The 27,899-nt window shown below is 44.5% G+C and overlaps 1 protein-coding gene and 2 pseudogenes across 1 annotated transcript; all 3 read left to right on the top strand.

Annotated features, from left to right (window-relative positions):
- Positions 1-1,162: 1,162 nt before the first annotated feature.
- Positions 1,163-3,603, top strand: APOA4 (apolipoprotein A4). The gene is made up of 3 exons (XM_090265980.1): positions 1,163-1,233; positions 1,560-1,686; positions 2,474-3,603. The coding sequence occupies exons 1-3, from the start codon at positions 1,173-1,175 to the stop codon at positions 3,444-3,446; spliced, it is 1,161 nt and encodes a 386-aa protein (XP_090122106.1). The 5' UTR covers positions 1,163-1,172; the 3' UTR covers positions 3,447-3,603.
- A 9,122-nt stretch (positions 3,604-12,725) lies between these two features.
- On the top strand, positions 12,726-14,077 carry LOC150018981 (tubulin beta-4B chain-like; annotated as a pseudogene).
- Positions 14,078-25,894: 11,817 nt separating this feature from the next.
- On the top strand, positions 25,895-26,664 carry LOC150018980 (emopamil-binding protein-like; annotated as a pseudogene).
- The last annotated feature ends 1,235 nt before the right edge of the window (positions 26,665-27,899 follow it).

Below are 27,899 nucleotides of genomic sequence, written 5' to 3'. Positions count from 1 at the left end.
GGCATGGTCCACCTTTTTGTGATTGCATATGTGACCTCATTTGGAGAGAATTTTAGTAAGTCCAAGCAGAAGACTTTCTTGGGCATCCCCACTATCCTGCCACCACTTGGTGAGAGACCCACTGAGAACCCTAGGTCCTGAGATTCACCACAAGCTGACCAATCCCATCCAGAGAGTGTGGCAGGGGGAGGTGGACAGGAACTAGGCCTCGGGCTGCCCCACCCACCACCCTGCATGGTAACCGCCCCCCCGCCCCTGGTAACCTGCAGAGGGCTGAGTCTGACTCTGCCACACTCACTAGCGCAGGGTGGGGGCGGGGGGCCCTGAGCATTCTACCGTACTCCCTTCTTTGGTCCAGATCAGGAAAACAACGTTTTTAATAATAACAACAACATTTTTTGGGGGGCCAGGCACTTGTACTACTCACTTCACAAGAAACAGCTCATTTAGTATACCCAGTAACCCCATTTTTCAAAGGAGAAACAGGCTCAGAGCTAGGCCAGGTTGAATCACCAGACCTGGGTGACACATCTTGGCAGTGGTGGAACATGAACAAACTTACACTTAATCCCTTCAGTACAGGGTCCTGTCCAAAGCTCTTAAGGGCCCTTCCTCCAGGGTGCACCTTGACCAGAACCCTGGATCTTAGCTCACTGCCCCAATCTGTGTCCCTGGGTGTCCAGTCCAGTGTCTGGTCCTCTGAGTTGGAGTCAGAACAGGGGGGTTTCGCAGTGGGGTGCTCTCTCCCCTGGGGTAACAGAGGAGGTGTAAACTTTGTCCCCCCAAGCCTGGCACAGACCAAGAGCCGCCAGCAGGGCTGCTGGGGCATCAGTTTGGGGCTCAGACATTACCTGGGCCTCATTTCTTCCACAGCTCAAAGTTCATTCCCCTTTCCTTCTTGTACTGGGTGGGTCACAAGCCCCAGGCTGCTGTCAGCTTCCACATCGCCTTAGGATCACAAAAGTCCAAGAGGCCTCTTGGGAATGTGTCACCTTCCAGCGTGGAGTCACACTGGGTGGGGACGTGGGGAGGGCAGCTTGGTGGCGGTTTAAATGTCTGGCTGGCTCTGAGCTTTAGTCAGTTTGAACAGCAGCACAGGTGAGCCACCTGGCTCTTCTCGGTCCCTGATTCCAGGAAGGGTCCTGCGCGCTGCCAAATTCCTTCAGCCCAGCATGGAGCCCAGGATGTTCCTGAAGGCTGTGGTCCTGACCCTGGCCCTGGTGGCTGTCATCGGTGAGTAGGAGTTGCCTTTGGATGCTGCATTCAGTGGGGCAGGGGAAGGGTCTGAGGCCCAGACAAGAGGGCAATTCCAAGTGCCTGTTGACTCCCAGCTGGATATGATGGCTGCCCAGTTGCCACCTAGCTCAGAGGAGAGCTGGCCCATTCACAGCTGTAGGCCCACCGACATTGGTGCTATACCAATTTCACATGCACCTGTGGCCTCTAGCCAAGCCGAGAGGGGCCTCGGCTCTCCCACCATCATCCAGTCTACAGCACAGGGCTAGTGTGGAAGAACAAGGAAGGAGACTGATTCTCATGACTTGCTGTTTCCTGCCCAGGTGCTCAGGCTGAGGTCAATCCTGACCAGGTGGCCACTGTGGTGTGGAACTACTTCAGCCAGCTGAGCAACAATGCCAAGGAGGCTGTGGAACATCTCCAGAAGTCTGAGCTCACCCAGCAGCTCAAGTAAGAGGATTATAGCTCGCAAGGCAGAGCTACTTAGAGGCCAAGAAATGCGTGGCAAGGGCTAAGCTCAGAGGCAGGAGACCTGATGCCCATTGTTCTGTCACTAACTCATCAGGTGACCCTGAAGTCTCTGGAGCTGGCATCCACATATAGAAACAGGAAGATTGAACTGAATAATCCCTAACGTGTCTTCCTGCTTCAACTTTCAGAATGTGACAAATAGCCACATCTTAGCATTGAGGCTCATGGAAGAAAGAGAAGGAGGGAAATGTCATGTGAGCTGGGTTCGAGTACATTCCAAAAGGATAGGCCCCTGTGAAATCATAGGAAGGGAGGTCGGGATATTTGGGAAGCTCTGAGGGTGGGCACAGGCAAGGAAACCAGCACCTTGTGTCACTAGAAGACACTGGAAGAAGTCTATAACATAACATTTTATTAGAGAATGTGACCTATGTCACAGCACACCTCAGCGGGGAAGGACCTCCAAGTCCACACTTCACAGACAGGGAGAGGAAAGCAATCTGCTAAAGGTCATGTGATTCTGTGACTCAGACTCGGGGAAATTCAGAGATACAAATTCAATGTAATAACTTAATCTATTACATCCCTTCTCTCAAATCATGATCCACCATAGGGAAAGCCACAGGGAAAGATGGGTGAACTCGGTACCCCTGAACACTCACCTGTCCTAGGCAGGTTCGTGTAAAGTTGAGTGCTCTATCAGGAAACAAGGTCCTGGTGCCTAATGCCAAATGTAACCGTTGCCCTCTTGTGCGATTCCCTGCAGCTCCCTCTTCCAGGACAAACTTGGGGAAGTGAATACCTACGCCGCTGATCTGCAGAAGAAGCTGGTGCCCTTTGCCACGGAGCTGCACGAACGACTGACCAAAGATTCTGAGAAGCTGAAGGAGGAGATTCGGAAGGAGCTGGAAGAGCTGCGGGCCCGGCTACTGCCCCACGCCAATGAGGTGAGCCAGAAGATTGGGGACAACGTCCGCGAGCTGCAGCAGCGCCTGGGGCCCTACGCGAATGAGCTGCGCACCCAGGTCAACACACAGGCGGAGCACCTGCGGAACCAGCTGACTCCTTACGCGCAGCGCATGGAGACCGCACTGCGTGAGAACATGGGCGACCTACAGGCCTCCCTGACGCCCTATGTCGACGAGCTCAAGGTCAAGATCGACCAGAATATGGAGGAGCTCAAGGGGCACCTCACGCCGTACGCCGACGAGCTCAAGGTCAAGATCGACCAGAACATGGAGGAGCTGCGCCGCAGCCTGGCTCCCTATGCGCAGGATGTTCAGGAGAAGCTCAATCACCAGCTGGAGGGCCTGGCCTTTCAGATGAAGAAGAACGCAGACGGGCTGAAGGCAAAGATGTCGGCCGACGTCGAGGAGCTGCGGCGGAGGCTGGCGCCCATGGCCGAGGACCTGCGTGGCAAGCTGAGCGGCAACACCGAGGGGGTGCAGAAGTCGCTGACCCAGCTGAACAGCCGCGTGGACCAGCAGGTGGAGGAGTTCCGCCGTGTCGTGGGGTCCTATGGCGAGAACTTCAACAAAGCCTTGGTGCTGCAGGTGCAGGAGCTCAAGCAGAAGCTGGGCCCCCAGGCGGGGGACGTGGAAGACCACCTGAGCTTTCTGGAGAAGGATCTGAGGGACAAGGTCAACTCCTTCTTCAGCACCCTCAAGGAGGAAGAGAGCCAGGACAAGCCCCAGGCCCTCGCGGAGCAGCAGCCGACAGTGGCCCCGGTGGAGAGCTGAGCTGCCCCTGGTGCTCACACCCCGCCACTGACACGTGCCCTGCCCAGCCACCTGTCTGTCTGTCTATCCCAAAGCAATTCTTGTACGAGCTTGAGGACACATGTCCTGTGGAAAGTGACACTACCTCTCGCTACCCAATAAAACTGCTAAGAAACTAGCCCAGTCTGGTTGCAATGTGACTTCTTAGTGGTGTTGGGCCTGAGGTGGGAATGAGATCACTGCTTGGCAAAGCTTAGCAGGTGCAGTTGGGGATACTTTGGGGGACACCAGGGCTGGGGAGATGAGACTGTGGAAGGGGTGAGGACAGAGTGTGCTGAGTAGGGTGTGGGGTGTGCGCTAAGGGGAAAGTTGAAAAAAAAATGTCATGCATTATCTAAAGAGGAAATGGGCTACCCAATTCTATTCACTTAGCCAACAAATGTTTACTTAGTGCCCGCGCTGTGCCGGTCAGTGTTCTAGGCATCCGGCAGTGAGAAAAACAGCTTTGGTGGAGCACGAGGCTGACCCTGTGTTTCACTCTGAGGGGGCCACCGAGGTAAGCAGGACGTGGCCCCTGACTTTGGAAAGCTCACGGCACACCGGGGGAGATGGCCCCTCCTTGCATTAGCGCTTCTGTGCCTTTAACTTGACTGACTTACATGAATTTCAGTTTACTCAACTCCAACCCCACTCCCATTGTAAAACCAATTCGTGCTTCCTTCAGACATTTCTTGACTGATAAACCCATGGTCTCCAGAGTTGAGAAATAAGGCCTAGAGACATGAACGAATGCTGGGAGGTGGGATGAAGCAGGTGCCTGGGGCCCGTGGGTCCTCGTGCGCTCCGCCCAGGCACACCTTGCGTGCCTCCTGCGTGGGACCTGTCTCTTCGGGGCGGGTTTTGCCAGCACTGGGGTAGAGAGCAGGAGAAGAGGAGCTGGGCCCCAGGCAGTCTCATAGCACAGCCACGTGTGGGCAGGTGCAGTCTCTGCAGCGGGCTTTCCCTTGTAGCCTCAGAGAAGAATTACATTCTGGCTGTCACCTCTGATCTCCGGTCTGCAAGTTCAGCCTGACACCCCTTTTCTTCCCAGAGTGGGGTACAGGCCTTTCAGGGCTGTTTTCAAAGACACCCAGAACACACCCTGGGGCCAAGATCCCGGGGAGAGCTTTCTGGGGTCTCCTCTCTCCACCTCTGCCTTCCAAGGTGCTCTCAGGACAGTGGCCCCACAGGCCCTGGCTGGCCAAGTTCTATCCTGCTCCGGTCCTGGTGCCAGCCTGAGCATCTGCATCTTGGGACGCATTCCACTTAAGAATCAGGTCAACCTGATTTTGAATCTTGGCTTTTCCACTGACTACTGGGTGATCTGAGGCAGATTATTCGACCTCTTTTGGAAGATAGGGACAGTAATGCTCAGCTCACGGTGTTGCTGGGCAGGTTTGATGGAATGGTGTGTGTTAAGCAGTGAGCACAATGTTGGGCACAGTACACATGCAATAACTGTTTTCACGTTGATGCTGCCACTGCTGTAGCACATAGATGCCCAATAAATGTGCTTTCCACTAACTGCTCACTCCTTATCCCCCACTGACGCCAAGTCACATGAGGCTACCAGAGCTGGCCAAGGGCAAACCCCTGGGCCTCCCTAGCTCTGGCTACTGTCACTCCCACACTGTGGGTGAGTAAGGCTGCCGCCGCCATCTGCACATCTGGCCCACCAGGAGGGCAGGAACCTACATGTGAAAACACCTCGACAAACCACCAGGCATCTGGAAGTTTACTGGCTGGCTTTAGGAAAGGACCAAATAGAACAGGGCACTAAAAGGAAGTGGGACAGAGGGTAAGCAGCTTTCTGAGTGGGTCTGGAAGCTTCAGAGATGTTCTCAGACCTCACCTGAGGGCCACCAGGTTGAGCACTGCTTCCAGGATTTCTGGTGTCTCAGTGTCTCCCAGAGCCTGGTCTTCAGTGTGAGTCTCTGATAGTTACCCCTACAGCCCCCCAGAGCCCTCTTGCAGGTCTGTGAGGGTCCTGCCATGCCCTAGTTCCAGTGCATGAGGACTGCCTTCTCTTTCCCACACCAAGGTTTCTTCCCTGGTCTCTAGTCTCCTGGGCTCTGACCTGGCAGGTGTCTGCTGGCTGTTGCATCACTTCCAGCTGTCCAGCCTCTGAACCTCCCTGGTTTATTTGTGGAATTTCCCACTTAGGATTCTTGATGAGTGTCAAAATCTGCCTCCCTTGAAAAACACAAAAATGCCAGCCTCTTGCCTCGCAGCCTCCCTTCCTCTAGATGTGGCATGGGGCCTTGGCTCAGCAAATTAGACAGAATGCCCCAGACTCTGAATAAGGGGCTGGTGCAAAGCAACAGAAAGCATGGGGAGGTCTTTCTGAATTGGGCAGGACAGTGGGGTGGCAGCAGCCAGTTTGCAGCAGGCCAGAGGCTAGTCTAGGGCTCTCCTGGCTCAGTGGTGGCAGCAGTATTGTCTCCACAGCTCTAGTTTTGTGGAGTGATCATGGCCGTGTTTCTCCTGTCGCTTCCATTATTCTTGCCTATTTTTCAAACCAAGTACTCCAACTTTTCTCAAAAATTCCAGAAATAATTAAGTAAACTTATGTTCCAGAATAGATGTCTGTGGCTAGCAATTCAGAAGCTTGGCATGCCCCTTCTCTCTTGCTGTGGGTTTTCCTGATGTGATCCTTGGAAGCTGCACCCTATCCCTGACCTGTCCCAGTCAGGCCTGTTGTGGGTCTAATGTATACTTATTAGTCTTCATTAGGGCTCGTTCCATCCTTCAAGGAAGTCAGTCTTCTCTTTTTTTCTAAGCTAGTATTTGGGCTGTGTCTCCTGTGTCTCAGTCAACACAGGGGATGTTTCTAGCACCTAAGAAAAGTGGACAGCTGAGATTGGGACATGACCATGTGCTCAGCTTGGTCAGCCAGCTCTGCTCAGCCTTCTCGGAGGTGCTCTGGCAACTGCACTCAGGTCTCTCCGGGGGATCTAAGTTCAAGAAAAATGCTCTAGGCCCTGGTCGGACACTCAGATGGTTAGAGAGCATCGTCCCGATAATGCCAAGGTCAGCGGTTCAGTCTCCGGTCAGGGCACATACAAGAATCAACCGATAAATGCATAAGTAAGTGGAACAACAAATCAGTGTTGTTGTTGTTTTTTCTCTCTTCCCCACCCCTTCTTTTCTCTTTCTAATTCAATTAAAAATATATTAAAAAATAACAAAAGAAGAATGCTTTTATTTGGTTTGGGGAATCTGTTTATGAGTTGTCCAACATATTTTAAACAATAAAAATGCAAGGCCCTACATATTATGCATTATACAACCCATTAAGAAACACACATGAATATTTGTATGTGAACGTTTAGAAGGGGAAAAATCAGTAGACCTAGAGTCCCACTTGGAGGGGGAATTGTGTTGGCAGTCCATGCTGCCTGCTGAAGCAGAGACCCTGAGGGACTGGCTGGAAGGAGCCTATGAAATGTAGATGGTCGCCACCACTCTGTGCTTTCCCTGAGTGGTAGTGCATAGTGGGGGTGAAGGAAGGTCACAGAAGGAGAAACGGGAAATAAGAGGAGGCTAAAGTCCCGCCTCCAAGTGATGGCCAATGAAAAATGTCTAGTGGCAGAAGATTGTAGAACTTTTAAATGTAGGGCAGGCAATAAAGCTCACATTTTATGCTAAGTGCTTTAAAAAACTATGGTATATGTGACATATCCTCTCATGTAATCCTCACAACATACGGTGACATCAAAGATGCAGTAAGTGAGAAAAAGGCAATTCAGCGTGGTGAGGTATCTTACCTAACAAGTAGTGGAACTGAGTTTGGAACCTGGGTCATCCAGCTATAGAACTTCAACTACCAGGCTGTGGTGCCTCTAGGGAGAGCCTGGCTTAATGAGAAGTGTAAGCCCTGACGAAGACCCCTAAGAGAAGGAGGAATGCCCACCACAGAAGGGCAGGTGAATTCTGCCCAATCACATATGAATCCCAATATTTTACTTACATGGATACAGACTTTAAGATAATGTTTTAATACGTACTACTTTTTACTGTGGGAAAACATATATGGCACAAACTTTGCCATTTTAACAATTTTTAAGTGTATAATATTAAGTGGCATTAATTATATTCACAATGTTGTACAACCATTATTACTATCTCCAAAATTTCTTCATCATGTCAAATAGAAGCTATGTATCCATTGAGTGATTGATTCCCCATTATCACAGCTCGACTCCAGCCCCTGTTAATCTCTAGCCTACTTTCTGTCTCCATGAGTTTGTCTCTTCTAGACAGTTCAGGTAAGTGTGTTTTTGTGTCTGGCTTCTTCCACTTACATGTTTTTGAGTTTTATCCATGTTGCAGCATGTTTCAGATTTTCCTTCCTTTTAAAGGCTGAATAATATTCCATTGTGTGTATGTACCACATTCTGTTTATTCATTCATCTGTCCACAGACACTTGGGTTGCTTCCACCTTCTGGCTATTGAGAATAATGCTGCTATGCATATTGGTGCAGAAATATCTCCTCAGGTCCCTGCTTTCCATTCTTCTGTGCAGATACCCAGAAGTGAGATTGCTGGATCGGATGGTGATTCTATGTTGAATTTTTAAAAAATCACCATGTTGCTTTGACAGCAGCCTCGCCATTTTACATTCCCACGACAGTGCACAAGGGTTCATTTCTCCCCGTCCTCTCCAGCACTTGTTTTCTGTTTTTTTGTTTGTTTGTTTGTTTGTTTTTAAATACTAGCCATTCTAATAGCATCACTTTAAAAACTAGAAATGAATGAATGGATAAATAAATAATAAATAAATAATCGCCAGAGTTTTTCCAAGACCCAGTCATTACCACCTGATAAGGCTGAAGCACTCGCAAACAGGAGAACCACACACTTAGGGAGAGTCCTCAGCAAGCGCGAGGGAAGGGTGCTTTTCTGGACTCTGGGGCAGCCCACATCAGTATCTCCCAACAGGTTCCCCACAGCTCAGCACAATTTCAGGCCTGAAGCTTTTCAAGTGACCTGGAGGTAATGAACTTCCTGTGGGCATGGGTTAGTGCCCCAAAGAGATTCTCAGCCAGCATGGGTGCAGGCCAGGCTGAAATGCTAACCACACCCCTGCACCCATCCCTGTGGCTCAAGGTCAGAGTCATGTGAGAACGTCAGAGGGGTCATTACCTCTGACGTCTATGGTGTATGAAATGGCCCTGATGAGGGAGAGGAGAGAGCACAACAGGGCGAAAAGAAGGGTCTGGGGCCCAACCTCCTCTTGTACCCACAGGTTCTTGCTGCTGCTGAGGGTTGGTCCCAGCTGGGCCAAAAGCAGCGCCTGCATTGGGACACTGTGTCCTCTGTGTGTTATCACAGGATGCCCTGTGCTCCCAGGAGGTGGAGCCCAGGCAGGGGAATGTTCTGGAGAGAAAAACAACATGGGTAGGGTTATCTAAGTACTCTGTGTCTGAGAGCAGGAAGAGTGGGATCATGGTTATCTCACTGTATAATGACAAGCAGCTAATTATGGAGGAGCACAATTAGAGACCCTACAATTGCCCATGTCAGAGGAGTGAGGATTTGAGCTGCTGTTTCTGAGATGGTAGCTTGGTGATACAGTGACTAAAGATCTAAGGCCTAGAAACACAAAATCACAGGACATCGGGATTGGAGGAAACCAATTCCTCACTCAGTCCAATTCTTTTGCCATCAAATCTAATAAATGATCATAACTCTACACTAACAGCCTCTTGAGGTCAGGCACCCCATTTGTTCATTCATCATTGTATTTACCAGGCTCCAAGATTGATCCTCACCTTTGGTACTCACACCCTTGTGTGGTCCCTCTCATATTAAAGAGGGCTGACCTATATGGTCAATAGGCTGTTGTGGAAGTCATGGCATGTGACTTACAAGAATTGGTCATAAAAGGCATTGTGGCTTCTACTTTGCTTTCTCTTGGATCATTGATGCTGAAGAAAGACAAGCACCATGTTGTGAGGACACTCAACAGCCCTTTGGAAGGGTCCACACAGGGAGAAACTGCAGCCCCTCCCTCCTCCACAGCCAGCACCAACTTGCTGGCCATGTGAGTCAGCCACCTTGGAAACAGATTCTCCAGCTTTGGTCAAGCTTTCAGATGACTGTCTCCCTGGTCAACATCCTGTTTGCAACCTCATGACAGACCTGGAACCAGAACTGTATAGCCAAGCCACTGACTCATAGAAATTGTGAGAGATCACTAAGTTTTGGGGTGGTTTGTTATGTAGCAATAGCCAACTAATACACAGCCTCTAACACAGTGCCTGGCAAATGGTCACCACTCGGTCATTGAGCAAATGAATTCTCCTTAGTGTGGAACCCTTTCCCTGACAGAAAACTTACATCTCTCCAAGTAATTGATTCTATGTTTGGACAATTCTGTTAAAGATTATTAAAATTAAACTTGTTCTTTCTGAATAAAGCTTTGGTCTTATTTTAACTTGTCTTTTGAACCACAGTATAATTATAATTTCTTTTTATACATTCTGCCTAAAGGAAGCTACCCAGAGACTCCCTGCATGGACCCCCAAACTTTATGGACAAAATTGAGCCCAGGAGGTGCCATACTTCACAGCTGTCATGGGATGCAGCATCTAGGTGGTTTCTGAGAGGGCAGAGGCCTTGTATATCTTGGTTTTTCTTGTATTGTCAGTGCCTAACACAATGACTAAACTTCTTAGGTGCTCAATAAGTATTTGTTTAAAAAAATGAATGAACTTGACATATTTTTTTCTTGCTCAGTGGTGCAGTAAATGTATGTTCATCTTTACCAGGCAATGCTGAATTCTTTTCCAAGATGATTACACCACTTTTTATTGATCTCTTTCAATAACAGGAACTTCCTGGACAGGTTTTCTAATTTTTTTCTCTCATTTCTCCCACCTCTGCATGCTTTTCTTTCTGGAAAATGCCTTCACCCTCTATTCAGTTTTTTACTTTTGAAACATGTTTTTAATTTTCAAGAGCTTTTAAAAAACTGGGTGAATGTTCTTTTACAGCATCCTGTTCTTATTTCATCAGTGTTATATATTCTTTTAACTCTCTGATGATATTAATGGTATTTTTAAGTGTTCTTCCTGTATAGTCTCAGTTTCCTTTGAGTTCCTTTTAAAATGTGTTAGCAAGAAGAACAGAGGCAGAATCATGGATACAGAGAGCATTTTGATGGTTGCCAGATGGGAGGGGGTGTGGGGGAATAAAATATAATTTTTTAAAAAATGTGTGCTGGTTTTGGTCTCTGTCTTGCAAGTTAGGAGCTTTTCTCCAATGACTGGTAAATTTGCTTGTCTGCTTAAATTTAAGAGTGTGGATCTTAAAGCCTCTCTGAAGCTCTCAGCATGTAAGGAGTATTTGGTGACTATAAGGTTCACTGTTGGGTGATCCACTACAATGTTTAGTTAAGGAATGCCCCATGTAAAACTACTTAGATGTCCCCTTTTCAGATGGTCATGTTTCCCTAGGAAGTTTCTCCCACCCTCCTGCCTGGATTGTAGAGGCCTGAATACCAGTGTTCTTGGGACAAAGTACAAGAAGCAGGATGGGACCTGGCTGCTGTGGCTCTGTGAACTGAACTCTGGCCTGCAAACCAAAGGGTCACTGGTTTGATTCCTGGTCAGAACACATGCCTGGTTTGCAGGCCAGGTCCCCAGTTGGACTGATATATATTTCTCTCACACATCATGTTCCTCCCCCTCTTTCTCCCTCCTTTCCCTGTCTAGAAATAAATAAAATAAAATATTTTTTAAAAAGCAGGGTGGGACTTAGCATTCAGAGGACAGACTATGATTTAATTCCACAGTCTCTAGTACAGTATATCTGCCCTCAACTTGTCTAGCATTTTCATTCCAGTCTGCCAAGGTGAGAAAGAGAAGCTAAAGCTTTGCCTGCTTTTAAAACAGTTTCAACCAGTCTTTCATAGTTTACAGCAGCTTCCTCATTCACCTCCACCTTCAGGAGTACCTGCTGCTTCCAGTTCAGGGCTGCAACAGGCTGTGCACTGCAGAATTCTGAGGGCACCTTTCTCACCCTGAAGGCATTATAGAATTATATAGTATTTACAACAAACTTCTGGCAGAGTGTTTTGAGAAAGGGGAGGCTATATCTAATTCACAAATAGGTGTGACATGGGCTAGCATCGGATTTACTGCAGTTATTAGACTTCTGCAAGTTCAGCGCAATAAATCAGATTGGAGCTCATCTTTCCCTACTGTCAACTTACAATTAGCTTTCTCAGGCCTGCTAAATTAATTGTAACTGGCCCATCTGCTTTCTAGCCTTCAAAATTTACCTATGGTCTTTCTTCCATTCTTCTCGTCCCTATGTCTACATCTTTTAAAAAAAGATCTCTTCACTATCGTTTGAAAGAGGTTTCAGAAACCGTGAAATTAGATATATGCACTCAATTTGTCATGAGTACCTGGAAGTCCACAAAAGTAGCATAGGCTGAAGCCTTTGAGGTGCATTCATTTCTCTAGAGTCTAAGCCACTGCTGCCAACCTACCTAGGGGGTCTTCAGTGTTTTTGTAAAGGGTTGTGAATAGTAATGAACCTGTCTAGAAAATATTCTTTCATTTAAAAATTTATGTTAAGTAAATAACCATGGAATACATGTATTTAGCTATAAAGATATTCATTGCAGTGCTGTTTGTAATTTTAAAAATTAAAAACAAACCAATATTCCCTGGCTAGGTGACTCAGTTGCTTAGAGTGTCATCCTCAGCTGTGGGTTTGATCCCTGGTTAGGGAACATAAAGAATCAACCAATGAATGCATAAATAAGTGGAACAACAAATCAATGTTTCTCTCTCTCTCCCCCCTCACTCCTCTCTGTCTCTCTAAAATCAATTTAGAAAACAAAACAAACAAACAATGTATAGTGAGAGGAGATTGTTAAATTATGATATGTCCATATTAATCTCCATTAAAAATCATATTGTGAATGAACATCTATTGACATAGATGTATACATATGATGTGTTCTTTGAATGATAAATCAGGTTACTAAACAAATAGCTTGATCAGAAAAAAAAAATCCCATTTACAATAGCAACAAGAAAAGTAAAGTACTTAGGAATAATCTTAACCAAGGAGGTAAAACTCAGAAAACTACAGAACACTGAAGAAAGTAGGGAAGATACAAATAAATGGAAGTATATACCATGTTCACGGATGGGAACAATTAATATCATTAAAATGTTCATACTGAACATTCTGCGCACATGCCTCTTGGCTCTAGTTCCTGTCTTTCTGCCTGCGCTGCCGCCGCCATGAAGGAGATTGTGCACTTGCAGGCCGGCTGGTGCGGGAGGTGATAAGTGATGAGCATGGTATCGACCCTACCAGCACTTGCCACGGGGACAGTGACCTGCAGCTGGAGTGGATCAATGTGTACTACAATGAGGCTACTGGTGGCAAATACGTGCCCTGGGCCGCGCTGGTGGACCTGGAGCCAGGTACCATGCGCTCCCTGTGCTCAGGGCCCTTCGGGCAGATCTTCAGGCCGGACAACTTCCTCTTTGGTCAGAGTGGTGCTGGGAACAACTGGGCCAAGGGGCACTACATGGAAGGTGTGGAGCTGGTCGACTCAGTGCTGGATGTCGTGAGGAAAGAGGCCGAGAGCTGCGACTGCCTGCAGGGCTTCCAGTTGACCTACTCCTTGGGCAGAGGGACTGGATATGGGATGGGCACCCTCCTCCTCAGCAAGATCAGGGAGGGGTACCTGGACAGGATCATGAACACCTTCAGCATAGTGCCCTCGCCCAAGGTGTTGCACACGGTGATGGAGCCCTACAACGCCACTTTGTCAGTCTACCAGCTGGTGGAGAACACAGATGAAACCTACTGCATCAATAACAAGGCCCAATAACATCTGCTTCCGCACCTCAAACTGACCACACCTACCTATGGGGACCTGAACCATCTGGTGTCCACCACCATGAGTGGGGTCACCACCTGCTTGCATTTTCCCAGTCAGCTCAATGCTGACCTGTGAAATCTGGCCGTCAACATGGTTCCCTTCACCTACCTGCACTTCTTCATGCCCAGCTTTGCCCCCCTCACCAGTTGGGGCAGCCAGCAGTACCAGGCCCTGACAGTGCCTGTGCTCACCCAGCAGATATTCAACACCAAGAACATGATGGCTGCTTGTCACTCCCCGTCATGGCCGCTACCTGACCATGGCCGCTACCTGACCATGGCCACTATCTGACCATGGCCACTACCTGACCATAGCCGCTGTTTTCAAGGGCCGTATGCCCATGAAAGAGGTGGATGAGCAGATGCTTAATGTCTAGAATAAGAATAGCAGCTATTTTGTCGAGTGGATCCCCAACAATGGCTATATGTGACATCCTGCCCTGGGGGCTAAAAATGTCTGTCACCTTCATTGGCAACAGCACGGTCATCCAGGAGCTGTTCAAGTGCATGTCGGAACAGTTCATGCCCATGTTCCAGCGCAAGGCCTTCCTGCACTGGTACACAGATGAGGGCATGGACGAGATGGAGTTCATCGAGGTCGAGAGCAACATGAATGACCTAGTGTCCGAGTACCAGCAGTACCAGGATGCCACAGCTGAGGAGGTTTGAGGAAGAGACTGAGGAGGAGGTGGCCTAGAGCTGTCTGGCACCCAGGAAAGCTGTGAGAACTCTTTATTCCCTCACAACCTGTCCTTTGACAGACCTTTCACAGTGTGTATTCACTCTTCTTCCCGTCTCAACATCACAAGCTGTACAGATGCCAGCATTAAAGCATTTTCATAGTGGAAAAAAAAAAAGTCCACACTACCCAACACAATTTATAGATTCAATGCAATCCCTATTAAAATGCCAATGACATATTTCACAGACCTAGAAAAAATACTTCAAAAATGTATATGGAACCAAAATTGACTCTGAATAGCTTCAGCAATCTTGAGAAAGAAGAACAAAGTAGGAGGAATCACGATACCTGATATCAAACTATATGACAAAGCCATGGTAATCAAAACAGTCTGGTGTTGGCATAAGAACAGACATACAGATCAATGGAACAGAAATAAACCCAGGTCTCTATGGTTAATTAACATCTGACAAAGGGAGAAGGAGTATAAAATAGAGTGAAAATAGCCTCTTCAACAAATGGTGTTGGGAGAACAGGACAAGGACATGCAAAAAAATAAATAAATAAATAAAGAAAAAGAAACTAGACCACCAACTTACACCATACACCAGAATAAACTCAGGATGAATAAAAGACTTAAATGTAAGCAGTGACACCATAGAAATCCTAGAGGAAAACATGGGCAAGAAAAATTCAGATATCCCATGTAGCAATATATTCGCCAATATATCTCCCAGAGCAAGGGAAATGAAAGAATAAAACAAATGGGACTACATCAAACTAAAAAGTTTCTGCTTAGTGAAAGAAAACATCAGCAAGATTAAAGGGAACCAACTGTGTGGGAAAACATATTTGTCAATGATACCTCAGACAAGGGTTTGGTCTCCAAAATATATAAAGAATTTATACGACTCAACACCAAGAAGACAGACAACCCAATTAAAAAATGGACGAAGGACCTGAACAGCCACTTCTCCAAGGAGGAGATACAGAGGGCCCATAGGTATATGAAAGAATGCTCAACATCACTAGCCATCAGAGAGGTGCAAATAAATACCACAATGAGATACCACCTCACACCAGTCAGGATGGCCATCATCAACAAACCAACAAACAACAAGTGCTGGTGAGGATGAGGAGAAAAGGGAACCCTAGTGAACTGTTGGTGGGAATGCAGACTGGTGCAGCCACTTTGGAAAACGCTACGGAATTTCCTCAAAAAACTAAAAATGAAACTGCTTTTTGATCCAGCGATTCCACTGCTGGGATTATACCCAAAGAATTCTGAAACACCAATTCAGAAGAACCTATGCACCCCTATGTTCATAGCAGCGCTATTTACAATAGCCAAATGCTGGAAACAGCCTAAGTGCCTATCAGTGGATGAGTGGATCAAAACACTGTGGTACATTTACACAATGGAATACTATACAGCAGAAAGAAAGAAGGAACTCCTACCTTTTGCAACGACATGGATGAAACTGGAGAGTATTATGCTAAGTGAAATAAGCCAGGTGGTGAAAGAAAAACACCATATAATCTCATCTAATATAGGAATCTAATGAACAAAACAAACAAATGAGCCAAATAGAACCAGAGGCATGGAAACAAGGATCAGACTGACAGTGACCAGAGGGGAGAGAGGAGGGGGAAAAGGGGCAAAGAAGGGGAAGGGTTTAGTCAAGGAGCTAATGTAAATGACCCATGGACATGAACTACAGGGTGGGGATTAACTGTGGGAGAGGTGGGAGGTGGGCAGGACAGGGGAGAGCAATGGGGGAAAACTGGGACAACTGTAATAGAACAATAAAAGAATGAAAAAAATAGCTTGATTACATAAAAATAAATTTGTAAACAAATTATGTGAAATTGTGTAAATATATGACTAGACAAAAATAATATGAAACATTTTACAAATGCTGATGGTGGAAAAGTTATATATAGTTTTTGCTTATCTGTATTTTATACTTTTTTGTTCATTGTACTTTAAAAAATATTAACAAAATATAAAGCTATTTATTAATGTTAGTTAATATGTTAATAGATAGGACTTCCTACTCAAAAATGTCTATCCATAGATCTTGCCGGGTCACCAGAAGCTTAGGTATTTGAGCTACCTCATTTTGATCTTAAGTAAAATTGTCATTCTTCAAAGACTTTTAACACAATTTAAAGTCCCTTGTTCATCAAGTCTCATAGAGATATTTATTTCACAATTCAATGTTTGGAAGAGCTTTGTTTTCCCTGTGAGTTTGGCGTGCTTTCTGTTTCCAGTTATGACAATTATATAACTGACTGAATTCACCTCTTCATGGGCTTCCAGGAAACCCAAAGCCAATGTGAAAGTCAATTATTGCAACTTTATCTTCTCTTATTGCCTCTGTGATTTGTCCTTCAGGTCCTGTGCTTTGTCAGAGCATGATTTTCTGCTATTCTTTTCATTTTTGCTGGTTTTGAGGGTCTCTCCCTCTTTCATCATCATCATTTTAGTTTTGATTGACTGTAGCCTCAAATCTTTAATGATGAAGAATGGTATATGTAAACAAAACCCAGACAAATAAACAATGAAAATCCTTATCTTTGTTGGCACAACATCACTGTGTTGACTCAGAATGTGTTCAGCACATTTCGTGGTATTGCAGTCCACGTCACTGGTCCCACCTAGCTGTTGCACCACTGGGAGGTGTTTCTGACACAAACATCTAGCTGTGGGACATTTCTCAGACACAATGGATCATGGTCTGTGGAGGATAACAAACTACAGTGATCAGGCTAAAGACCTAAGGACCTGGTGTTCTGGCCATAGCTTGAATTGGTTCTACTTCTGAAGGGGACAGGAGAGGAAGAGAACAGAGGGAGTCATCTTAAAGTGTGGAATGGGACAAGGAGGGAGAGGTGGAGTCCCTTCCCCATGATGACTTGGCAGCTGTCCTTAGATTTCGCTGTCCTTTCCCTGTCTGGCCCTGAACTACTACTGTTCCTGTGCCCACATGGATCCTGTCTTCGCTGCATTTCAATAGCCCCCTTTCTCTCAATTCATAAACCCTTTGGGGTGAGCAGAATAGGACCTGGCTTTCTCCTAAGCACTGCGGGTTCCTCGCTTCTCCAAGTAAAGAGTGTAGAAACTCTGCTTGGTGCTGGTGCCAGGAACAGGGTTCTCCTATCAGACAAGCCCAGGACAAGCCTAGGGCAAGACCCTGAGCAAGTAACCGATTCTCTCTGAGCCTCAGGTTCTCTGTAAATAAAGTGAGCATAACAATACCTACCTTGGAGTATTAAATAGAGCATCACAGATAATAAAAATAAATACTAGGAAAACCGTCGGTGCCCAATAGAGGGATTATTGTTATCAAGTCTTTTAAAATCCTATTGGGTTAGACTGAGGGGCAGAGAGACTTGCAGGTATGCCCAGGTGCCTTCCCAGGCTGCTTCCTACTGCCACATTAGTCATATTGTGCCCCTCAATGTTTCCCCAACATGCTAGGGATTCCATAGCTTCCTGTCTCCATGCCTTTCCTTGGGCCCTGCATACTACTTTCCTTCATCACCCAGATACCTCTCCTCTTGTTATATAACAGCTGGAATATCCCTGGACTCACAGTACAATCTTATTGGGTGTTAAGTTCATTCCCAGTACCTAGTGGGGTGTCTGGTACACATAGTGGTCCCACTCTTCCAAGTCCCAGTCATGTTGGTTTCAGTGTCAACTGCTGCCTTCACAAGGCTTTGGATATTTCTGATGCAATGCAAACTTCCCTTCTAAACCCACCATGCTTCACATCTCTGTCATTCCTGCTCCTAGCTCAAAACATAGTGCTCTCCACCAAGGTGAACTCTCCCACTCTGTTTCCTGCATTATTCTTTGATTATTCTCCCTATCCAACACCTCAAAATTCTGTTTTCTCCCAATTTTCCCTCGGCCCTCTGGAACAAACTCAGACTCTGTGTCTTCAGCCATGCCTAGAGCGCTTCCTCCCCTTCCTGACTTTCACTGGAACCTGCCCCTGGCTCAGGATGCTGCTCCCTGTTTCTCCTGCCGCCCTCCCTCATGGTGCTGGTTATTCTCAGGCAGGTTGCTGATCCAGACAACCTAGTTTATAAAATCTGGCTAGCTCATTACCCTTGCAAGCCTCCTCCCATGGTTTCCACTGGTCAGCCCCTCTTACAAATGTCACAGCCAGGCTAGTATAACTGCAGGGGGCGAGGGGAGAAGGGAAATCTGAGAGATGAGCATTTGTGTCGCAAGGTCCAGCACCCCCTCCCTATATGGAGTCTCAACACTTGAAGATTAGGTTATTTTACTAAGAAAGATGTCAGTTTCTTAAAATGCATCAAACAGCGTTCCAGATTTTTGGTAATATTTTTGGAGTTTATTTGCAAAGGGAAATGATGTCTCTTTACAGAGAAGAGATCTGATATTCACCACCTTGCATAGAGATGAAATTCAGGATCACTAGTAGGGGACAACTGGACATTGCACATCTCCTGATGTGATGTAACAGGAAGTTCCTGCTTCACCTTTAGTTTTGCCAGAAATACTTTAAACATAACCTGAACATAACTGAGCCTTCAGACCTAGATTCCAGTTTATGGGAAATACAGTAGACAAGAGAAAGAAAGGTAAATGACATTACAAAGATATAATCAGACAAATTATGGATCATTGTAAAAACTGATTTGGTCTTTTAAAAAAGTTAACATCATTTTTTAAAAAATGTAGAAACATTTTAGTAGAGTTGAAAGAGTACTTAACAAACCAGAGCAATACACAGACCTTTACTGGAACTTACAGAAAAAAATAATGAAACAATAATGAAAAGTTTTTTAAAGGATAAATGGAGAAATTTGAGCATGGACTGTATATGCAATGATGTTACTGAATTATTGCTCATTTTCCTAGGTCGTCGTCGTCGTCGGCAGCCGTCCGTCTCGAGAGACGATGGTGTAGCTTCTTAAGAGTCTATCTGCACCGCCGAGATGGTTGTGCAGTCCGACTCGGGAGTGACACGGTATCTGTCTCCTCCTGTGTTGAATCAACATCTTGCGATGACGCTGGAGTGTCCTCTCCAGTGAAGCTGAAGCTACAGAGCCTGGGCAGGGTGATATGGAGGGTCTGCTGTTGCCCATGCAGCAGACCCCCCCTCTCTTCGCAGCTGAAGGGTCCAAGGGAAAGACGGAGTCAATACAGCTTGGTTTCAGGTGCGCCGCTGGAGTTGCCGGTGTTGACTACAACGTCAAACCGCCTTAGGGACTCCGGCTCCGGATTTTCTGTCGGGGTTTACTCCCTTAGCCTTTCCCCTGAAGAGGTATGCCGCAAGGCAGCGGAGGTTTTTTGGAGTCAGAGTTTTCCTTCTCTGATGTGCCCTGACTGGAAGATCGAACCAGCGACACTTAGCTCGCAGGTCGACGCTCAATCCACTGAGCCATACCAGCCTAGGTATGATAAGAGTATTGTGGTTTTGTACAAGAGTGTCCTTATTTTGTAGGATATGAAACTGAAGTTATATAGAGGAAAAGTGCATTCATTCTGCAACTTCCAAACATATAAAACATATATACAGAGAGAGGTAGCAAACATGGCAAAATACTAATAATTACTGAACCTAGACAGTAAGCACAAGGGTGATTATGGAACTGTCCTTTCAACTTTTCTGTACATTAGAAAATTTTCAAGTAAATTAAAAGAAAAAAAGAAGCTGCTGTGAAGCCTTGTGTCCATGGTCACTTTAATTTATTTATTAAAAAAACTTTTTTTTTCATGGTCACTTTAGGATGAACCATCTCGACCACAAAGTACCCCTAAAAGTGTTTATTTAGGTGTACTTTCTTGGGTTAGTCAGATTTCTCAGGGAGAATGCTCCAATCACTTTCCTGGAGGGTCAAGTCTAACTGACCAACATTTTGGCCAAAGGGAAAGATGGTGTGTGGAGAGAGGTGTCTTATAATTTAATATATAAAGTTTTACTTAAATCCTCTTTTTCTTTTCTTTCTTTTTTAAAAAAGATTTTATTTATTTATCTTTGGGGGGGGGAAGGGAGGAAGAGAGGAAGAGAAACATCAATGTGTGGCTGCTTCTTGCACACCCCCAACTGGGGACATGGCCCGCAGCCCAGGCACGTGCCCTGACTGGGCATCAAGCCAGTGGTCCTTTGGTTTGCAGGCCGGTGCTCAATCCACTGAGCCACACCAGTCAGGGTTAAAGCCTCCTTTTCTGAATACAGGAATCATGGCCCTCAGCAGTAACTTGTTTATTCCAGACCAGAGATCCTTTTTTTTTTTTTTTTTTTTTTTTTTAAATCCTTCCCAGAGAATAAACTTCTGGTTTTCTGCTGCTTTGGGGGAAGGACAGTAATCCAGTTGAGTGGATCTGGCGAGGACATCTGCTTCTCAAACAGTTGCTCAAACAATTGACACATTTTTAGCCTCACTGTCAACCACACTTCCAGAAGAATCTGTTGCTGCTAATGTCTGAGCTTTTGGGGAGTTCAGTAGTACAAATTAGGGGGTTTGTTGGCCTTCTCCATTGTTGCTTCAAAACTCATCTTCTTGGGTGAAGATGAATTCATCTTCTTGGGTGAAGATTTCTACAACAGAAATCTTTCCAGCTTTCAAGATGTTCTTTGTCTCTTTTTCTGTTCTCTTTGTGGGTTTATGTGTTCTTTTTTTTTTTTTAATGAATTGTATTGTAATGTCATCTTATTGGGATTTCAGAAAAGAGCAGAGGCTAATGCATGCAGTTAATCCACTGTCCTTTATTAGAAGTCAATCTAATATTTTTTAGTCTTTTCCTCTCTATACTAGTTTGCAAGTTATCCATTCTTTATTTCTTTTAATGGGCTATCCTTAAATTTTTTAATATTCTTGCTTGGCTTAACAAATCTAAAGATAATCAATATTCCTATTTTCTTTCTGAATAATGAAAATTCTGCAGAATGCTTTAGCTTCAACTTCTCCTTTCCCATTTTCCATATTAGTTTGGTCTAATATCTTAGTTCTTTGTTTATAATACTTCCTCCAAAGTAGTCTCTACCTCAGTATATATATTTTGAGGCCCCCTACCATGTGACAAGCAATGTTTTAAGCACTGGAGATACAGCAGTGAATAAAACAGACTAAATTACATATAAAAATGTTTTATGTTAGGTTAAACTATATGAAATGCCCAACATTTGACCAAGTTTTAGTTATGAAAAAGCTAATCTCATATGGTTTAAATATATGTATATTTGAATATGTATACACACATATTTATATAAATACATATAAAATTACTAATGCATTTTCGATTTACCTAAACATTTACTAATTTTATTGTTTGGTCCTTTCAAGTCTATTTGTATCCCACTCCTTTCCAGACCCTTAGTAGTTCTTTCAGTGAGGGTCCATTAATGATAGACTATCTCAGTCTTTCTTTAAAATTTACTTGTTACTATTGAATAATAGTTTACCTGAATATAATTCTTGGTTTGCCATTAATTTGCCTTCAGGCTTTTGAAGATATATTGCTGATAAGTCAGCTGTTAGTTTAATTATTTTCATGTGTAGATGATTAGTCTTTTCAGTTAAGATATTCTGTGTTGGGTGTTCTGCAGATTCATGATGATGTGTCTTGATTTGGATCTGTTTTAATATAGCCTACTCAACACTCAGGATGCTTCCTGCAACTGAGGATTCAGATCATATCTTTCTTCAATTTTCAAAATTTCTCAACCATCATCTTTTCAATATTGCTGTTCCAAAGCCTCTCTATTCTCCTTGTTGAAATCCTAGTAGACATATATTAGACCTTCCCATTCTGTCTTCCATGTCTCTTACCTTCCATTTCATATTTGCCTTCTCTTTATTTCTATGATTCTTTCTGGGTGATTTTCTCAGATAGACCTTTTAGTTTACAAATTCTCTCTCCAACTGTAGTTAAATGAGTTTTTATCTTATTTTAATGACTATACTTTTTACTTCTGGATTTTTTATTTAATTATTTTCTTTTGACAAATAATGCAAATAGATTGTCTTTCAAAACAAACAAAAATGATCCCACAGGTAAATACTTGGCTATTTTAATGCTCTGTTAAGCATAAATACCTTTCTTTTTGAAATACATTTGAGATGTATATGTTTTTTAATAGAAGAAAATGGACTTCCATTAAGGCCTGATGACAGAAGTATAATAGAATAGGTCCACAATAACCAGTGACTACATCCTGCCATTGTTGTTGGTGCATCCTGAGAGAGTATCTGGGAACTGCTGCCACACTGAGGGAATACTGCTGCATCACCACTCACACGAGCGTTATTGGCAGGTTAGACTGAAGGAGAACAATCTGCAAAAAGTTTTACTTACTGTTTAGAATGAGGAGTTACTAATGTTCCTTTAAGGAACATTCACAACAAGAGAAAGACTACCTATGAGCAGTCTTATGGCTTAGTTTTATATATATATTTTTATCCTCACATGAAGACATTTTTTCCCATTGCTTTTAGAGAGAGAGGAAGAGAAAAACATCAATGTGGGAGGAACATGGATAGGTTGCCTCCCGTACATGCCCAGACTTACATGCCTGGACTGAGGATCTTCTGCACCCGGCCTGGGGATCAAACCTGCAACTTAGGTATGTACCCTGACTGGGATTCAGGCACACAATCCTTCGTTTATGGGATGATGCTCCAACTAAGCAACACCAGCCAGGAATGATGTTAAGTTTGATCATTTTAACAAATGATCCACCAGATTTTTCCATTGTTTTTATTCTTATACAATTTAGTAACTGATAAGTAATCTGAGGGTGATACTTTGAAGCATCCTTTCCCAATATTTACCTAATGGTTTTAACATTCACTGGTGATGCTAGCCTGAATCAGGTATGGCCTGAGGGCTGCAAAATAGTAATTAAAAAAAATCATTCTATCTACATGTGTAAGTTTATTTCTTCTGTAAGTACAAATTTTTAGGGATTTTGTTTTCCAGTCCAAAGACTTAAGCCAAAAATGTTTATCCTGAATCTAATGATGAAGAAACCGTCAAATCCAGAACAATTTACAAGACATCTTCCCTGGACTCTTCAAAAAAAGTCAGTGTCAAGGGCTGGGGAATACTGTTCTAACTGAAGAGAGAAACAGAAGCATAGCAACCCGACGAAAAATACTAGATACTTAATTTAAAAAGAAAAAAAGAAAGAGAGAAAAACCAGCTATAAAAGGCATTTTGGAAAAACTGAGGCAATTTGAATATGTAGTACATATTAGATAATATTAACAAATTATCTTGATTTTCATAGGTGTGATAATGATATTGTGTTTATGTAGAAGTGTCCTTATTCTTTAGGAGATATATGTTGAAGTATTTAGGATGAAATGTCATGCTGTCTACAGTTATTTCACATGATTCCACACACAAAGAACATAACATATACATATACAAATACTGCCAACTAACTCAAATATTTTAAAAACTAGAATTAGAACGTAGAGTCAAAATGGTGGCATAGGTAAATGTGGTACCTGCATCCTCCCACAAACACATAAAAAATATAGCTGAACTACAGAGCAACCATCATTCAGAACTTCCTGAAATCTGGCTGAATGGAAGTCCTACAACTAAGGATATACAGAAGAAGCCACGCTGACTCTGGTAGGAGGGGCAGAGATGTAGAACAGGCTGGTCCCACATCCAACTGTGGCAGATAAAAATTGGGAGGGTTATCTTGACTGTGGAGATTCCACCTGAGGAAAAAGGGGTCTCGATCCCACACCAGAGCCCCCCAGCCCAGGATCCCAGTGCTGGGAAGAGAAGTACTGATAAGTTCTAGCTGTAAAAACCAGTAGGCATTGTGGTTGAGGGAGACAGAGGGCTTCTGGAGACCCAGGTAGTTCCTCCTAAAGGCCTGAGCACAGACTTACTCCCTCTGAGTTCAGTGATGGGGCAGCAGCTCAAAAGGTTCCAGGGACATACCTATAAAACTGAAGTGTCTGGCATCAGGGCAAGAGCTGGAGGGGCAGCTTTCTGACAGAAGTGCTGGCAGACACTCTTGTTCCTTTTCTGAACCCTCCCCTCTACAGAGTCACAGAACTGGCAGGAGTCTCCATATCAACCTGGCTCACACTGTTCCCTTACCTTGGTACTTCCCTGAAACCCTGTCCCACCAACTTGCAGGCCCACCAAAGCTTCTTCTAGTATCTTTTTCATAAGAATGGCCTGTCTTGGGTCATGCTTCAGACTTTTCTAAAATCTATCAAACAAACAGCATGTAACCTCAGCATGCTCCATACCTCTTGTTAAGTGGCCCCAGACCTAATACAAGTGGCAACTGGCCTTGGTACACAGCTTGACTTCTCCTGCACACCTCCAAGCCCAGCACAAGTAGCAGCATCTGCAGATCACTCTGTAGCTCACGCTGGGTAGCCCTGGGGAGAACACAGGTAGTGGCTGACCTTGGCCTGCACCTCTTGGGAGTCCCCAGAGCCAGAAAACCCAGTGGACAGCTTTAGACCACATCTAAGCACTATCCAACCACCTCCACAAGCAACGCACTCAAGGGGCAGGCTGAGAAGCCACCAGCGCCCCACTGAAGTAAGTCCTGCTCCATGGGATGGGCCCCTGTACAGCTGATACTCCACTGTGTTTTCAGTCAGTCCTTGCAGCTGATGGCCCTTGGGGTAAATCTCCCCCATTGAGGTGCCAACAGTAATCAAGGCTCAACCACAATAGGAGGGTGTACATAGTCCACAAGGCAGGGCACACCTGGAATGCCCAGCTCAGGTGAATGGGGAGACTGTGTTAGTGAATCCTAAAGAACACCTACTACATTAGGTCACTCTGCCAAGCCTGGGAGACATAGTAGCTCTACCTGATACATAGAAACAAATACAGGGAGGCTGCCAAAATGAGGAGACAAAGAAATATGTCCAAATGAAAGAACAGAACAAATCTCCAGAAAAATAACTAAACAAAACAAAGATAAACAATCTAAAAGATGCAGAGCTTAAAACACTGGTTACAAGTATGCTTACAAGGGGAAGAGTAGATGAGCTTAGAATGAACATCAGCAGCATTAAAAAGGACATGGAAACCATAAAAAAGAACCAGTCAGAAATGAAGGATACACAAACTGAAATGAAAAATAATTTACAGGGAATCAATAGTAGAGTAGATGAAGCCAAGAATCAAAACAGCAATTTGGAATCGTCGGCGGCGGCAGCCGTCCGTCTCGAGAGACGATGGTGTAGCTTCTTAAGAGTCTATCTGCACCGCTGAGAATGGTTGTGCAGTCCGACTCGGGAGTGACACGGTATCTGTCTCCTCCTGTGTTGAATCGACATCTTGTGATGACGCTGGAGTGTCCTCTCCAGTGAAGCTGAAGCTACAGAGCCTGGGCAGGGTGATATGGAGGGTCTGGTGTTGCCCATGCAGCAGACCCCCCCTCTCTTCGCAGCTGAAGGGTCCAAGGGAAAGACGGAGTCAATACAGCTTGGCTTCAGGTGCGCCGCAGGAGTTGCCGGTGTTGACTACAACGTCAAACCGCCTTAGGGACTCCGGCTCCGGATTTTCTGTCGGGGTTTACTCCCTTAGCCTTTCCCCTGGAGAGGTATGCCGCAAGGCAGCGGAGGTTTTTTGGAATCAGAGTTTTCCTTCTCTGAATTTGGAATATAACAAAGCAAAAAACACCCAATCAGAAGAGCAGAAGAAGAAAGAATTAAAAAAAAAAAAAAAAAAGAAAAAACAAAGAAGAGAGACTAGTGTACGAAGTCTCTGGGACAATGTCAAATGTACCGACGTTCACATCATGGTGGTGCTAGAAGGAGAAGAGAGACAGCAAGAGGCAGTATGAATCTGGCATGGGTGCAAGGTCGGAGCTGGAGGCCACAGCAGGTGGCTCGCTGTTGCTGTGTGCTGCTCTCCTGGGTGTGGGTGGTGGGCTGGGCCTGTGCTTGGGCCATGGATGGGGGGCAGAGGATTGTAGGATGCTCACCTAGCTCTGCTATGACGCCTTGGTGCACGTCACACTGGGAAAGAATATGGCAAAACTGATGCCATATTTTGACCCAACCTTTGTGTCTTTAAAAATTCTGACTGTTATTGAGAGTTAGCCTGTGAGCCAAATGTTGCTGGTTCAATTCCCAGTCAGGGCACATGACTAGGTTGCACATCAGGTTCCCCAGTTGGGGCGCGAGTGAGAGACAACCACACAGTGATGTTTCTCTCCCTATCTTTCTCCTTTCTGCTCTCTCTAAAAATAAAATAAATAAACAAACAAATAAATAAATTATTTAAAAAAATTCTGACTGTTACCATGGATGGGTCTCTGGCATTGGTCCTCATTTATCCCATAGTTAAAGAGCAATATTATTGGCATTTCATACAGATTACTCTGTGCAGGTGTCAATTGTATGGTGGGTGGATGACCTTCTCCCTGGACTGGCTTATGTGAAGCCCCAACCTCAACACCAACAATTGGCTCTACTTTTGGGTTGATCTGGTATTTTTTAATAGTGTGTGGGTTTTGATCCCAGGACTGTTACTGTAGCAGTTATGGGTAGAACTCAAGAAAATGTATCACAAAGGAACCAGCTTAGGGAAAAGTCCCAGTGAATTTTCAAAATCATAAACATTATTATCTTGCTTTATGAGCGAAAATGGATCAAGTCTTTTTGTTTGGCTAAAATTAAATACATTGCAGTCTACACTTTTTAAAATATTTTTATTCCTGAACAACCTACTTTGAGTTGATTGTAAGGTGGCAAGGTTTTATTGTTGGTTTATTTTTCTAATTAAATGGTAATATAGGGAACAGAGAATAAATTTTAACTTGTAATAATCACATATTTAATTATAAATTTTTATGGCTAAGATTAATTGTTCTATATTACCAAAGCCAATAATCACACTAAACAAACAAACAAATAAATAAAAATTAAAAATATAATGATGGAAAACTTCCTTAATCTGGTGAAGGAAAGAGACATACAAGTCCTGGAAGTGTAGAGGGTCCCAAACAAGATGAACACAAAGAGGCACATACCAAGACACATCATATTAAAATGCCAAAGGTTAAAGACAAAGTGAATCTTAAAAGCAACAAGAGAAAAGTAGTTAGTTACCTACAAGGGAGCTCCCATAAGATTGTCAGCTGATTTGTCAGCAGAAACTTTGCAGGCTAGAAGGCATTGGCAGGAAATATTCAAAGTGATGAAAAGCAAGGACCTACAACATAGATTACACTATACAGCAAAGCTATCATTTAGAATCGAAAGACATATAGCTTCCCAGATAAGAAAAAAACACAAGGAGTTCATCAGCACCAAATCAGTGTTACATAAAATGTTTAAGGGTCTTCTTATAAAAAAAAATAATTTTTATTTATTTTTTGAGAAAGGGGAAGGGAAGGCGGAAGAGAGGGAGAGAAACATCAATGTGTGGTTGCCTCTCATACGCCCTCAACTGAGGGCGTGGCCCACAACCCAGGCATATGTCCTGGCTGGGAATCGAACAGGCGACCCTTTCGTTCACAGGCTGGTGCTCAATCCACTGAGCCACACCAGTCAGGGCTAAAGGGTCTTCTTTAAGATGAAGAAGTAAAAAAAGATAAAAAATATGAACTATAAAATGGCAAAAAATACATATCTATCAACAATTGGATCTAACAATCAAAACAAACGAACAAGCAGAACAGAAACACTCATAGATAAAGAGAACAGACTGATGGTTGCCAGATGGGAAGGGCATGGGGGAGATGGTTGAAAAAGGTGAAGGGATTAAGAAGTACAAATTGGTTGTTACAGAATAGTCATGGGAATGTAAGTACAGCATAGGGAATATAGTCAATAATATTTTAATAACTAT

The sequence above is a fragment of the Furipterus horrens genome, unplaced genomic scaffold, assembly GCF_987537825.1.
Source record: "Furipterus horrens unplaced genomic scaffold, mFurHor1.1.pri manual_scaffold_2, whole genome shotgun sequence".
Lineage (NCBI taxonomy): Eukaryota > Metazoa > Chordata > Mammalia > Chiroptera > Furipteridae > Furipterus > Furipterus horrens.
This window is presented reverse-complemented; position numbering and strand designations above follow the sequence as displayed.

Bases quoted from the DNA above. Each gene is read 5' to 3' on its own strand.
- APOA4 (XM_090265980.1), top strand. From the start codon at position 1,173: ATGGAGCCCAGGATGTTCCTGAAGGCTGTGGTCCTGACCCTGGCCCTG. The intron at 1,234-1,559 runs GTGAGTAGGAGT...TTTCCTGCCCAG, and splicing joins GGCCCTGGTGGCTGTCATCG to GTGCTCAGGCTGAGGTCAAT. The intron at 1,687-2,473 runs GTAAGAGGATTA...GATTCCCTGCAG, and splicing joins GAGCTCACCCAGCAGCTCAA to CTCCCTCTTCCAGGACAAAC.